Here is a 16,154-nt window from a genome sequence, read left to right on the forward strand (position 1 = left end):
GTTGATGTGGATGTGATAGGAAGCGTTATGAGGAACACACTGAGGTGGTTTGGCCATGTGGAGAGGATGGAGGGTGAAAGACTGACGAAGAGAGTGTATGTGAGTGAGGTGGTGGGGGAAAGAGGGAGGGGGAGGCCGAGGATGAGATGGAGAGATGGGGTGGAGAGGTATATGAGAGAGGGGGGTGTGAGTTGGGCGCAGGGGAGTGAAATGGCGGAGGACAGGGCGACTTAGAGGCGATTTGTTTGTGGCCACCCCAAACGGGATTGAGGCGTCTGGCAATAGATAGATAGATAGATATATATATATATGTATATATATTTATATACATATACACATACATATATATATCTATCTATCTGTCTATTGCCAGATGCCTCAATCCCGTTTGGGGTGGGCACAAACAAATCGCCTCCACGTTGCCCTGTCCCCTGCCATTTCACTGCCCTGCTCCTAACTCACCCTTCCTCTCTCATATACCTCTCCACCCCATCCCTCCATCTCATCTTTGGCCCCCCCCTCCCTCTTCCCCCCTCCACCTCACTCACATACACTCTCTTCGTCAGTCTTTCATCCTCCATCCTCTCCACATGGCCAAACCACCTCAGTGTATTCCTCCTAATGCTTCCTATCACATCCACGTCCACACCACAACGCTCCTTTATATTCTCATTTGTCAGCCTGTCTCTTCATGTGACTCCAGAGGGTCCTCTTAAATAACTCATTTCCCCTGCTCTCCCTCTTGACTTGTGTCCTTCCAACAACGTCCAAGCTTCACTTCCGTACGTTAGAGTTGGTATCACAATACTGTCACGTAGTGACTTTTTCACTTCCATGCTCATTTCCCTGCTTCTTATCACTGCTTTCAAAGAACCAGCAACCTTTCTTCCCTGCTGTACCCTTTCAAGCACTTCCAAACCTCCATCCTTACTCATCACACTACCCAAGTACTTAAACGTACTCACATTTTCCAATTCCTCACCATCCAACCTCGCTGCTACATTCACTGACTTCACCTCTCTTAAAGACCATCACTTTACTCTTCCCTACATTCACCTTTAGATTCCGTTTCTTACACACTTTTCCAAACTCATCCACCAAGCCTTGCAGCTCCCCTTCATCTTCACTCAGCAACACAGTATCATCTGCAAACAACAGTACAGGGAGTTTCCAAACACTACCCTCTCTCACCAGGGCCACTCCAACATCGACTACCCTACCTTGTACCTCTTTTATTACCCCATCCATGTACAGATTGAACAACCATGGAGACATGACACATCCATGTTTCAACCCAACCTTGAAAGAGAAAAATTCACTCTTCACCATCCACATGCACTGCAGCCTTCGCACCATCATCCATACTCTTCACAGCATTCAAAACTTCCCATCTACTCCATATATTCTTAATACTTTCCACAATCCTTGTCTATCCACCCTGTCATATGCTTTCTCCAAATCCATGAAAGCCGCATACAACTTTTTTCCCTTCTCTAGAAACTTTTCCACTAAAGATCTAAGAATGAATATCTGATCTACACAACCTCTTCCCTTCCTAAAGCCTCCCTGTTCTTCTCCAACTAATTCCTCTGTTCTTTCTCTAACTCTGTCAATAAGTATCCTACCATACACTTTTCCTATTATACTAAGAAGACAAATGCCCCTATGATTACCACACACTTCTTTTTCCCCTTTTCATTAAACCAAAGATGTTAATTGAACGAAGAAATAGATTAACAATAATGGGATATTTTAACTGTAGAGAAGCTGATTGGGAAAGTATAGATGCTGGGAACAGTGGGGAATCATGGGGAAATAAATTATTGGAATTGGTGGTGGAAAACAAGCTAACCCAATTAAAGAAAATAAAAGAGTTAGAGGAGACAATGAACCATCAAGGTGCACTTTAGTATTAACAAAGGACCCATATGATGTGAGGAAAAAAACCTACCAATGCCCCTTTGGGAAAAGTGATCATCTAGTTATTGAGATGGAAATGGTGGGAGAAAGGGTAGGAGAAAGAGATGGAAAACACAGAGATAATAGATACAATTATGAGAAGGCAGACTTTGCTTCCCTGAGGAACTTTTCCCAAAATGTAGACTGGAGTAAAATGAATGCGATCGCGAATGTTGATGAGTAATATAGTAAACCCACGATAGAACGAACTAACTGGGGGGGAGGGGTGGTTCAGTATGTCCAAAAGTTTTTTATATGAGGGGTCGGTATTTCCGAAGGATTACTGAACTCAGTTCGCTACATAAGGGGAGTCGTTTGGTTCTGTGTGCTCAGACATAACTTTAAGTAACTCTGTAAAGCTTTACATGGAAAATTCAATGGTTTATGAAGCTGTACATGTAAATACAATACTGTATAAAGTTGTACATATAAATGTGATACCTGTAATAAGAATACAGTATAATCTGGTACTGTTAGAGTACACTTACTGTGCCCGGAAGGGATGCTGTTGAAGTACATTTAATGTGCCAGGAAGGGATGCTGTTGAAATACATTTACTGTGCCAGGAAGGGATGCTGTTGAAGTACATTTACTGTGCCAGAAAGGGATGCTGTTGTCACCGTGGGCTGATTGCTGAACTCCCCCTTCATTTAGCGACCTTTGTTCACAAAATCCAGGGAAGTTCAGTCACAGTTTGGCCGTTCGTTATATCTGAAATTCGCAATACCGGGGTTCATTACATCGAGGAATAGAAGTATAGATAAAGCAAGAGTTAGTAAATATGTCCAAAATTCTCCACAGCTATGGAAAGGAAGAAAGAATGGTTTAACAACAGATGTAGAATGGCATGTGAGGCAAGAAAAAGAGCATGGAATAAAGTGAGAGGAAGGTATAGTGAAAGGGCTTGGGAGGAGTACAGGCAGGTAAGAAATGAATATGTAAGGGTGTGGAGAGAGGAGGAAAGGAAATTTGAAAATGATATTGTAATTAAATGTAAAGAAGAGCCAAAACTATTTTATAGGTTTGTAAATGGTAAAATGAAAGTTAAAGAAAGTATAATACGATTGTGGGATGGAGATGAAACTACGAAAGAGAAGAATTGTGCGAAATAATGAACAACAAGCTGCAGTCAGTCTGTGTGTTGGAAGAGGAGTATAGAGAACCTGAAATGGAACCCAGGATGACGGGAATGGATGAAATTGCAGTTGAGATGAATGAGGTTCTACAGTTGATCAGGGATTTGGATGTGAGAAAAGCAATGGCACCAGATGGTGTGGCTTAATGGATCCTGAAGGAATGTGCAGACCAGTTAGTGTGGCCTGTTTATGTCATCATGAAGAGCTTACTGGAAAATGGGCAGTTACCTGAAGACTGGAAGAGAGCAAGTATTGTGCCAATCTTCAAGGGAGGAGATAGGGAAGATCCACTCAATTACAGACCTGTATCACTTACTAGTGTTGTATGCAAAATTTGTGAGAATATTGTTAGAAAAATATGGATAAATTATTTAGAAGAAAATGAAGTGATAATACCAAGATAATTTGGTTTTAGGGAAGGAAGATCATATGTTACTAACCTATTAAAGTTTCTACTGTAGGGTAATAGACATCATACAGGAGAGAGAGGGATGGGCAGATTGTGTCTATCATGATCTCAAGAAAGCATTTGACAGGTGCCCTATAAGAGACTGCTGTGAAAGTTGAAGACATTTGGAGGGGTGCATGGGAAACTATTAAAGTGGATGGGAGATTATTTGATAGGAAGGCAGATGAGAACAGTTATAAAAGACAAGGATTCGCAATGGAGAAACGCGACTAGTGGAGTACCCCAGGGCTCTGTCTTAGCCCCAGTAATGTTTCTGGTATACAGTATATAAATGATTTGCCAGAGGGTTTGAATAGTTACATGCATATGTTCATAGATGATGCTAAAATCATGAAACATTTTAAATGTATTGACAGTTGTATAAAACTGGAAGAGGACATGGACAAACTCCACACCAGGAGCCAGACTTGGCAAATGGATTTTAATGCCAAGAAGTGTCATGTATTAGAAGTGGGAATGAGTGAAAAAGGACCACACTGGACATATAAAGTGGGCAATGAGATAATTAGTCAAAGAAAAGACTTGGGAGTGATTATTCAGGATGACTTGTCACCAGAAAAGCATAGAAACAGAATCATTGGAGGAACTTATGAATTATTGACCAACATGAGAGTGGCTTTTAATTATATGGATGAGGCAATGCTGAGGGAGTTGATACTGACCATGATAAGACCAAGACTTTGTTGCTGTGGTATGGTCACCTCATTTGAAGAAGCATATTGATAAACTAGAGAGGGTTCAATGGATGTCAGTGAGGATGATACCATGCTTAAGGGAACTCACTTACGAGGAGAGATTGGAAAAACTGAAGTTACTAACACTGCATGAGAGAAGGGAAAGAGGTGACTTGATCACAGTATTTAGAAATGTAAAAGAATTGGAAAGGGTGGATAGAGAGGATCTTTTTGTGTTGGATGATGGAAGAACAAGAGATCATGACTTCAAGTTGAGGAACAGTAGATGTCTTAATGCTCTTAAAAGGTTCAGTTTCCCGAATAGAAGCATAAGTATTAGGAGTGACAGATGAAGAGGTGGTGCAGGCAAAAAACATTCATGTGTTTAAAACTAGACTAGATAATGTAGATATGGAGACAGGACAACACGAGCTTAGCTCAATTCCTGTATACTACAAATAGGTAAATACTGTACACACACACACACACACACACACACACACACACACACTCTCTCTCTCTCTCTCGACCATTTTATTCAGCCAGGGAAGCCCATATTATGAATTAAAGAAGGGTAAATTGTTGAGAAAGTCTTGTTAGGTATCTGCTAGAATTCTTAATATGTACTGTAGTTTCTGACCTAACAGCTGTGGGAATATCTCATTGTTGTCACTCTTGTTATCCTCCAAGAGTAATTCCTAACAAAAGCATATGCATGGTGAATACTTTACTATGAATCTAGTAGGTATTCTGCCAAGAAAGACAAAGTAACAAAAAATGTTTCAGGTTGCCATGGCCTCCAAGGAGCAACAGCTAGGGATGTAAAGTCTCTGTATGTAGTGACTTTTCAACTAAGCTGGAAATATGGTGAGTCATGCAGGCTGCCAGAGTCTCACTTAGCTGGCACTGGGTAGTCTGGGTTTCATTTTGGTGGGCACCATTGATGGTGGGGAGCGGTGGTCAGTTTGAAATATTCGGTACCATCTGCGCTGTTAGTTGATGCCCTAAAAAGCCAGATACTGGATTGCCATAATTCAGCCTCATTTTTCGCTTTGTCAGATAATGACAGATGTCTGTTGATGCAACATCGGATAATTGGAATGTTATTGTATTTATTTCTTCAACTCACATTTTCATAAAATCATTACTTTCTCAGGTAATAATTAATATGAAAAGGGAAAAAAATATGATAGCGTTTTGTCTGTCTATCTATCTATCTATAGCCCGACGTCCTAGTCCCGCAAAGGGTGGCCGCAGACAAAATGCCTCCAAGTCGCTCTGTCACCCACCATTTGACTACCCTCCCCCCAACTCACTCCTCCCTCCCTCGGATACCTCTCAACTCCATTCCTCCACCTCATCCTCGGTCTACCCCTCCCTCTCCCCCCCTCCACCTCACCTACATATACCCTCTTAGTCAGTCTTTCATTCTCCATTCTGTCCACATGTCCAAACCACCTCAGTGTATTTCTCTTTATCTTCTCAACCACATCCACATCCACCTCACGATGTTCCTTCACTTCTTCATTCGTCAACCTGTCTCTCCATGTCACTCCACATGCTCCTCTCAAGTAACTCATTTCCACTGCTCTCACTCTTGACTTGTTCCCCTCTTGCAAGGTTCACGCCTCGCTACCATACGTCAGGGTAGGGATCACAATACTATCATGCAGTGACTTCTTAACTTCCATACTCACCTCTCTATTTCTCATCACTGCTTTCAGTGAACCACCATCCTTCCTTCCCTGCTGTACCCTTTCAAGCACTTCATCCCCAAGAGTTCTATCCTTACTCATCACACTACCCAAGTACTTGAATGCTCTCACATTCTCCATATCCTCACCATCCAACCTCACTGTGCATTCTGTGACTTCATTCCTCTCAAACACCATAACTTTACTCTTTTTTACAAACTTTCAGATTCCTCTTCCCACACACTGTCCCAAATTCTTTCACCAAACCTTGCAACTCCCATTCATTTTCACTCAACAATACTGTATCATCAGCAAACAGCAACACCGGAATCTTCCAAGTCTCACCCTCATTCATTAGAGCCAGCCCCACATCCACTGCCCTACCTTGCACCTCCTTTACAACCCCATCCATGTATATATTAAACAGCCATGGAGACATCACACAACCCTGTTTCAGTTTCACATTGAGATCAAAGAACTCACTCAGCTCACCATCCACTCGGACCGTAGCCCTAGCTCCTTCGTACATACTCTTCACAGCACTCAACAATTTCCCCTCCACTCCATATATTCTTAATACCTTCCACATACCTTGCCTATCTGTTCTATCATAAGCATTCTCCAAGTCCATGAAGGCAGCATACACTTTCTTTCCCGTCTCTAGATACTTCCCCACTAAACATCTTAGAACAAATATCTGATCTACACACTCTTTTCCCTTCCTAAATCCCCCTTGTTCTTCTCCAACTAGCTCCTCTGTCATATGCCTAACCCTATCAGTGAGTATTCTACCACATATTTTTCCAGTCTCACTAAGAAGGCAAATACCCCTATAGTTACCACATACTTCTCTCTCCCACTTTTCCTTTGTATAAAGGAACAATTATACCTGATTTCCAGTCCTCTGGAACCCTTCCCTTTTCCCAAGTCAGTCTACACAACTTCCATATCCACTTCACAACAATCTCACCCCCATACCTCAGCATTTCTCCACACACTCCATCAAATCCCGGGGCCTTTCCCATCTTGATCTTCTTCATTGCTTCCACTACTTCTGCCCTACTGATCGCTTCCTCCCTCCACTCATCTCTTCTTCTCCCAGCCTTTCCCCAACCACTTATACTCGCATTGCTGTCACTCTCTACATTCAACAAATCCTCAAAGTGCTTCTTCCATCTCAATTTCTCTCTCTTCTCCACCAACAATCTATTATTCCTATCTTTCACTCCCTTACTATTTCCCTTTTCACACTGCCTTACTTTCTTTACCTTCTTCCAAAACAATTTCTTACTCTTCCTCCATTTCACACTCAGATTCCTCCCATATTCTTCATCCACTTTCTTCTTACTCTTCTTCACCAGTCTCTTCACCTCCCTTCTCCTGCTCACATATACCTTTCTCTTCTCTCTCTCATCTTCTCCCCTACCTCTACTCGCTAGCCATTCACTACATGCCTTGTTTTGTTCCACAGCTCGTTTCATCTCATCATTCCACCATGCTGTCCCTTGCACACCCTTGCATCTCCTCCTCACTCCACAAACCACCTCAAATGCTGCGCCTATCTCTTCCGTGAACATCTTGCATACGTCTTCCACCCCTTCCATCTCCTCTAACTCATACCTTCCCAATCTTTCTTCCACTATGCTCATATACTCTGCCTTTTTCTCGCCATCTTGCAGCTTCTCCACTCTTCTCACAGGAGCTGTTTCCTCCTGTCTTCCCCTTCGTCTCTTCAATCATTTTCTTTGCAGCTTTACCTTGGCCATCACTAAATGATGGTCCGAGACTCCATTCCCCTACCCTCTCCACACTCTTGCATCCAACACTTGTGTAGGAATAATTTTGGGACTACTTCTCGCCAACATCAGTCCAGTCCCTGTTATAATTTTCACTGCCAATGCCTGTATTTTGTGTATAGACTCTAATGATTAGATGGTAATTTGCTGTTACCGGAGATTTGCTGCAGTTGTATGAAACTAGCTACCAGCTAGTCAGAGTAGAAAAAGATGGGAGAGGCCATTATGCTGCAGTAAACTGACTCAGGTTGCTGCTGCTGCTGCTGCTGCTGCTGATGATGATGATGATGACCTCAGGCAGCATCATGTGATAACAGTGTGGGGGGGGGAAAAAAAAAACAATTAATAGACTTAGCTCTGTTTGTAAACAGACTTGGTGATGAAGTGTCATCTTCACTTTATGTGCTATGCATTGCCCATTTTTAAGTTATGATATATTGGATTGAAGATTAGTAACAAATAATGCAAAATTTTGGAAACTGATTGTATTTCTGAATAAAATGTATCCAGAATGTGCACACACCTCTTAAATCATCAGCTTCAAGCCAAAGCAGTAACCTTAAGATCACTGTGTGATAAATAGAGTGGGGAAAGTTAGTAGCTCCCACCATCGTCCATAGTCAGCATGACGTTCATTTGTTTGTATCAAACAGTTCTTCCATTAACTATTGTGGAAAGAAGTGTTCGTAACACAATTTTATACTTTTGGGAAAGAGTATTGGAAAACTTACCAGGTTGTGTATATTGTAAAGCATAAACCACAAAAGAATAAGCCAGTGTCGATCTGTTATTATCACCAAATGTTGTAACTGCTTTCTGATATCTGTGTTAATTGGCTTTTGCTTGCTGAATTACAGCACAAGAACTGTATTGATGATGTTCTTGTGGTGTTGTCTACTGATGCGTGTTGCTCTGTTTGCTGTGTAGTATGTGAGAAATGGCTATCCATGTACTGTACTAGGGTAATGAGGCCTCATCCATCCCTGTTGTTTGTTCTGTCTTGTCCTGCTGTAATGTAGTTGTTGACATGTGGAGTGTTGGACTTGTTTGTGAGTGTAGTTTCATGTATTAATGCTATATTCATGTGTGCATGAAGAAAGCTGGGCTTTGTGTTGACATCTGTGTTTAATTGTGAGTTTTTTTGTGTGTTGTTTGTGTCTTTGCTTATAGGATCTTTTGTTTTGTAAGTTGTGTGTGCTGTTGCATCCACATGGCCATCGTGTGGTGTGGTGTTTGCATGATGGCAGGACTGAGCAACTGCGATACTGCTGCATTCAACCTGCCATTGTCGGCATGTAATTTTCCTGCTGCATTTGTGGCATGTGTTTCTGTGTGGGTCAAGGTTGAGCTTGTTGCCTCTTGCAAGGAGTAAGAAGAACTGGCAGGCTAGACAATCTGCAGTTGCTCTAGAAGAAAAAAGAATGTATCGCTGGGAACGCGACCTTTTGTCAACTCTGCAGTTCACCATCCTCTGTTTAGGGGGATGTGAAAGGGTGAGGGCCATTTGCTGGCCCAGCTGGAATCTTCACTTGGGTTGGGATGTCTCCTGTTCCAGATAAGGTCCTCCATCCGGGCTTATTGACATCACCACAGGAAGGCAGCCCTCTCCAGTGCCAGGCCTCACCCTAAGGACCTGGAAGATGATAAGGATGCTTTGTACATAAGATCACATGCTTGGGGTTTGTACATGCACAATGCACCCTGTTCACAAAGTTCCCCATACTGCATCCTTTGTCTTTGAGCATGATAATTTATAAAGTAAATCTCCATTTCTAGTATTATATGCCCAAAGACTAGGCCTGTGATACTGGGTACTTTGTACATTGGGTTCTTTATACATGGGCAGACTTCATGCATACAACACTGGTATGACACTGTGCACTTGGCGCACTTTTTCAGTGCATACGGTGTTCCTGGGGTAGCTTATGGCCACTCTGCTCTGAGACTCCTTGTATACTGATCCCAGACATACAGAGGCATCACTGTATGTGGAACCTGGCAAGTTTTGTTTCTGGCCATATTGATGTACTGCATTAGATTTCTTTAGTAGGTCTTCAGTCAGTCTGATGTAAGTTTATAACTCCTTCAATCTGATGACTTGCATTTTTAGTTTTTATTCTGTTGCATTTTTGTTAATACCAGACAGTTTTATTCCAGTTTGGGAAGACCTCTTTAGTGGTAGGCGGTGGCAACCATCATCCATGCACTTGATGTAGTGCTGCCTACTTCTTCCTTAGCCTTTATCATTCCTTTTCTGTGTCTGCTCTCCTCTCTTCCTATTTCTCTCACCTTCCCTGTCACTTCTTATTGCTTTTCTTTCCTTTACAGGTGGCTTTACATTGAGTGACAAGCCAAATGGTTTCCTGTAAGCTAAGAAACCATTTGCGACGCTGGGTGGTAACCATATAACCAAACCATATGTGCTCCCTACGAGTGTGTCAACAAGTGGGTTGGTGGAGAGTTAGTGCCCCTCCCTGTAAAACCAATAACTCAAAGTCAAATGGCCACCCTTTACGGGATGATGGCGTCTGGCAATAGATAGATAGATAGACCTCTCAGACTAAAGAAGATAAATTACCTTTTTAAGTTTAAATATACTGCATCTTGATCCCAGTGTGATGTCACAGTGGTATGTGGACAAGAAACAAAGAAGTTAGCTAAGTTTATAAAATACTGACTGATCTTAGATAAAAGAACCTGTCATTGTCAAAATTTTTCATCAGAATTCTTTTCTGGTTTTACCTTCTTACATAGGCATCCAATTTTTGCTTGATAGTATATTTTTTCTTTGTCATGACAGATTCAGCTCACACCGCAGCAACTGCAAATGATAAAGCTACAGATGTCTGGGGCAACGCAGCAACCCATTATCATTCAGACGGCCCCAATCCAGGCAGTGACGCAGCAGGCCCAGGCAGTAGTCACATCACAGCCACAGATCATCCAGCTCCAGCAGGTGTGTTATCACCATAGGCGTTCTATTTTATGACGGCAGTTTGGGTAGGGCCACCTAAGACCTCACACCACTAGCTCTGTTGTCACATTGCTGCTACACATGTTTCTCTCTCTCTCATATTTAAATGTGTATTAACTACTTCTAATTTTCTTTTCTTTATTTTTTTTCTCATTCTGAATTTTGATGGGCAAGCTTCCATTGCGGGAGACTGACCGAGTATGACCCACACACACAACGCTATCTCTCGTGTCACTCCACTTGACAACATCGCAAAAGCAACGCTGACAAGTCTCATGAGATTTATATTGTAGTTTTTTTTAAATTACATCTGTACAGAGTATTTGAAATTCATTTATAAATAGCTGTCTATCTATCTATAGCCCGATGCCCTAATCCCGCAAAGGGTGGCCGCGGACAAAACGCCTCCAAGTCACTCTGTCACCCACCATTTGACTACCCTCCCCCCAACTCACCCTTTCCCTCCCTCATATACCTCTCAACTCCATCCCTCCACCTCATCCTCGGTCTACCCCTCCGTCTCCCTCCCTCCACCTCACCTACATACACCCTCTCAGTCAGTCTTTCATTCTCCATTCTCTCCACATGTCCAAACCACCTCAGTGTATTTCTCCTAATCTTCTCAACCACATCCACATCTACCCCACAACGTTCCTTCACTTCTTCATTCGTCAACCTGTCCCTCCATGTCACTGCACATGCTCCTCTCAAGTAACTCATTTCCTCTGCTCTCACTCTTGACTTGTTCCCCTCTTGCAAGGTCCACGCCTCGCTTCCATACGTCAGGGTAGGGATCACAATACCATCATGCAGTGACTTCTTAACTTCCATACTCACCTCCCTATTTCTCATCACTGCTTTCAGTGTACTAACAACCTTCCTTCCCTGCTGTACCCTTTCACGTACTTCATCCCCCAAAGTTCCATCCTTACTCATCACACTACCCAAGTACTTGAATGCACTCACATTCTCCATATCCTCACCATCCAACCTCACTGCACACTCTGTGACTTCATTCCTCTCAAACACCTTAACTTTACTTTTGTTTACATTAACTTTCAGCTTCCTCCTCCTACACACTGTCCCAAATTCATTCACCAAACCTTGCAACTCCCATTCATCTTAACTCAATAATACTGTATCATCAGCAAACAGCAACACAGGAAGCTTCCAAATCTCACCCTCATTCATTAGGGCCAGTCCCACATCCACTAACCTACCTTGCACCTCCTTTACAACCCCATCCATATATATATTAAACAGCCATGGAGACATCACACACCCCTGTTTCAGTCCCACATTGAGATCAAAGAACTCATTCAGCTCACCATCCACTCGCACCGTAGCCCTAGCTCCCTCGTACATACTCTTCACAGCACTCAACAATTTCCCCTCCACTCCATATATTCTTAATACCTTCCACATACCTTTCCTATCTATTCTGTAATAAGCTTTCTCCAAGTCCATGAAGGCAGCATACACTTTCCTTCCCTTCTCTAGATACTTCTCCACTAAACATCTTAGAACAAATATCTGATCTACACACCCTTTTCCCTTCCTAAATCCCCCTTGTTCTTCTCCAACTAGCTCCTCTGTCATATGCCTAACCCTATCAATGAGTATTCTACCATGTATTTTACCAGTCACACTAAGAAGGCAAATACCCCTATGGTTACCGCATACTTCTCTCTCCCCTTTTCCTTTGTACAGAGGAACAATTATACCTAATTTCCAGTCCTCTGGAACCCTTCCCTCTTCCCAAGCTAATCTACACAACTTCCATATCCACTCCACAACAATCTCACCCCCATACCTAAGCATTTCACCACACACTCCATCAATTCCTGGGGCCTTTCCCAGCTTAATCTTCTTCATCGCTTCCACTACTTCCGCCCTACTGATCTCTCCCTCCCTCCTCTCATCTCTTCTTCCAGCCATTCCCCAACCACTTATACTCACACTGGTCTCACTCTCTACATTCAACAAATCCTCAAAGTGCTCCTTCCATCTCCTCAATTTCTCTCTCTTCTCCACCAACAATCTATTATTCCTATCTTTCACTCCCCTATTACTTCCCCTTTCACACTGCCTTACTTTCTTTACCTCCTTCCAAAACAATTTCTTACTCTCCCTCGATTTCACACTCAGATTCCTCCCAAACTCTTCATCCACTTTCTTCTTACTCTCCTTCACCAGTCTCTTAACCTCCCTTCTCCTGCTCACATATACCTTTCTCTTCTCTCTCTCATCTTCTCCCCTACCTCTACTCGCCAACCATTCACCATATGCCTTCTTCTTTTGTTCCACAGCTTGTTTCACCTCATCATTCCACCATGCTGTCCCTTGCACACCCTTGCATCTCCTCCTCACTCCACAAACCACCTCACACGCTGCGCCTATCTCTTCTGTGAATATCTTACATACGTCTTCCACCCCTTCCATCTGCTCTAGCTCATACCTTCCCAATCTTTCTTCCACTATGGTCTTATACTCTGTCATTTTCTCACTATCTTGCAATTTCTCCACTCTTCTCACAGGAGCTTCTTCCTCCTGTCTTCCCCTTCGCCTCCTCAACCACTTTGCATCTTTACCTTGGCCATCACTAAGTGATGGTCCGAGACTCCATTCCCCCACCCTCTCCACACTCTTGCATCCAACACTTGTCTTCTCATTCGCCCATCCACACACACGTAGTCTATCATTGCCTTTCGTTCAACAAGTTCACCATCCATCCTCCTCATTACTCTCCATGTATACCGGTGGATCATCTTATGACGAAAGTAGGTGTTGGCTATTGCCAACCCCTGACAAGCACAGATGTCCACCAAAGCACTGCCATTCCCATCTACTTCAGCTGGCACACCCCACTGACCAACCACTCCATCCACTCGTACATTCCCAACTTTGCCATTCATGTCTCCAATCAACAGCACTCTCTCGCTCCTCTCAAACTTGTCCATACATGCTTCTACCCTCGCCCAAAACTCATCTTTCACTCTTGCCACTCGATCCTCTGTTGGAGCATACACACATACAATCGCCCATGCTTGTATACCTACTTTCATCCTCACCCATACAATCCTTGCACCCACTGTTCCTTACTCTCTTATATTCTCCTTCCACTTCTTGCTTATCATCAGACATACTCCCTCTCTTGCCCTCTCATTCTCACTGACTCCCGAACATATACCTGCACCATATTCCCATTCTCTCACCCTTTCACCTTCCCATTTAGTTTCAGTCAATCCACATATATCCACTTTTGCATCCTCAAGCACCTGAACAATCTCTCTCTCTTTCACTTCATCATTCACTCCTCTCACATTCCATGTTCCCACCCTAAGAATGTCCTTTGTCCGTTCCTTAGTCGTCAACGTATGGTCCGTCCGGGTCCGAGGCGCTTTGTTCGCTTTTTTAGTTGGTTCTTTTTACGGGGTGGGGCACTAACCCACCACCAACCCTTTTAGTCGCCTTGTACGACAAGCAGGGATACTGGGGGAGTATTCTTGAAACCCCCCTACCCCCAGGGGTATATATTGTACCATTTGATTATTGTAGTGAAGATATAATACAGTACAGTACTGCAGCGGTAGTGAAAGCAGTTTAAAAACCGTTGGTGCGATCCAGACTGTTGTCTGATATATCGGAAGTCCAGGTTAGCAGGGGGAAGTCTGGATGTCGCTTTGATTGGAATTCCGCTTTTTTCAGAATGGTTTGGGCTCCAGTTAGTCCATTATAGTGAGGTTTTACTGCATTTTACTGTACCTAGTAAGTGGGAGGAGATATTTATAATAAGATTAATTATTTATTTATCTATACAGCAATTTTCTCATGTGTGTACAGAGTGGAGGACAGCCAGTGTACATCACTCAGAGCCAGACACAACAACAGTAACCATGGTGATCTGCAGAACCATCGACCCACCCTCCACGTGAAAATATGCTGGTATTATTAGTTATATTAATGCAGAGTACAACTCTTCTGTAGTTTTTCTTACTGTTTTCAAACTCAAAATGAAGTTCACTTCTTTGACAAAGTGCCCTTCAAAATCATGTACTTTTATAGAGTGTAGGTTATACAGGCATTCATATATGTATGTATGTATATACTGGTACTGTATATATATGTCACATATTGATATATGTATGAATGTTGATGGTTTTGTAATTGGCAAGACAGATCCACGAGGAAGACATATACATTTGAACGGTTTAGATGGTGAGAGATGATGCCAACTCAGGAAAGAAGTTACTTAGTCTTTCTCATACAGGCATATTTTTATGGGATTAAGTGAATTAATATAAACCGGTGAATTTAAGAGAGAAAGTGAAAGATCTGTGTTTGAACATTTTGGATTTTCAGCTGACAGACTAATGAAAAGACACTTTGTTCTCCAGTACATTATATTTCATGAATTTTTTTTCCATAGCTACTCATATATTGTACTTTATTGTGCTGTAATAGAAACGTGATGTTTGAGAAGATCTGTGTTTTTATGCTGAATGGAAAGGTTAGAATATGAGTGCATATAAGTGAAGTAAGCGAGTAGGGAGCATTATAGGATTATCAGGAGGGTGTGTGTGTGTGTGTGTGTGTGTGTGTGTGTGTGTGTGTGTGTAACTGAAGTGAGTTGCAACTCTTCATCCTAATGTTTATGTGGCAAATATTTTCAGTTGTTATTTAAAGTTATCATTAGCTGCAAACTCATCTGTTTGTATATAAGATTAAGTAAAAATTATAAAACTTGTATACAGCTATCATTCTAAAGTGATTATTCAGTTTTCATGATTCTTAATAAGATATTTTATATATTTTTTTTTAATAGGCATAGTAATAAATTGTCATTTTGTAGAAAGTTAATTCATTACCTGATTCCTTTTTAACTCCTTTAGTCTAGGGATCTGTTATACAATATCAGTATCATCCACAAAGCATTATTAACCCATGTGATGAATTGTTTTTGTCCAACCCTGATCTGCCTGATTGAGAAGACACAGCTTCTGCAGGTAGGCAGCTGCCCCTACAAGGTCATCTCATTGGTTCTCTACACTGTTGATCTTTACGCCTTAATGTGGTCCCATTACATGTGTTGCATGGGCCTTTTCTACAAGCTAGGCAAGTGTCATATGTGATTCTACCCAACCCAAATCTAAGCTGGTAGCTGAGGAGGGTGAGTGATGTCCTACACTCAGCCTAGTGAGATGAACTCGACCATCTCCAATCATTTGTATTTAAGGAAACCTCTGATGAGTGGATGTCAGGAGGGGAAGTAATATTGTGTTATGATTGAGATGTATTGTCCTGTGGGTGAAGTGAGTATGTAGGAGTTTCTTCATTGCTAGTGTTGGAATGTCTGGGGATGAGATATTGCTGCAATCAGTTTGATAATGTTCCTTTGATGATTGTTTCATTTACCTAGGTGTGTTGTGTGTTTCTGTTATGTCATGACAGG

General features: G+C 42.2%; 1 protein-coding gene across 1 annotated transcript in view; it reads left to right on the forward strand.

Moving 5' to 3' along the window:
• The window catches only part of LOC145415104 (nuclear transcription factor Y subunit gamma-like), a 162,653-nt gene extending 147,128 nt beyond the window's left edge, over nucleotides 1–15,525 (forward strand). The window contains exons 7-9 of the mRNA XM_080284523.1: nucleotides 10,529–10,684; nucleotides 14,546–15,298; nucleotides 15,329–15,525. Coding sequence (XP_080140649.1) covers nucleotides 10,529–10,684; nucleotides 14,546–14,596 — 207 coding nt within the window. The 3' untranslated portion in view covers nucleotides 14,597–15,298; nucleotides 15,329–15,525. The remainder of the gene's footprint in view (nucleotides 1–10,528; nucleotides 10,685–14,545; nucleotides 15,299–15,328) is intronic.
• Nucleotides 15,526–16,154: the final 629 nt, after the last annotated feature.

The sequence above is a fragment of the Coenobita brevimanus genome, chromosome 101 (genome assembly GCF_032717465.1).
Source record: "Coenobita brevimanus isolate Jiangsu-jjx chromosome 101, ASM3271746v2, whole genome shotgun sequence".
In the NCBI taxonomy this organism is placed as follows: Eukaryota; Metazoa; Arthropoda; class Malacostraca; order Decapoda; family Coenobitidae; genus Coenobita; species Coenobita brevimanus.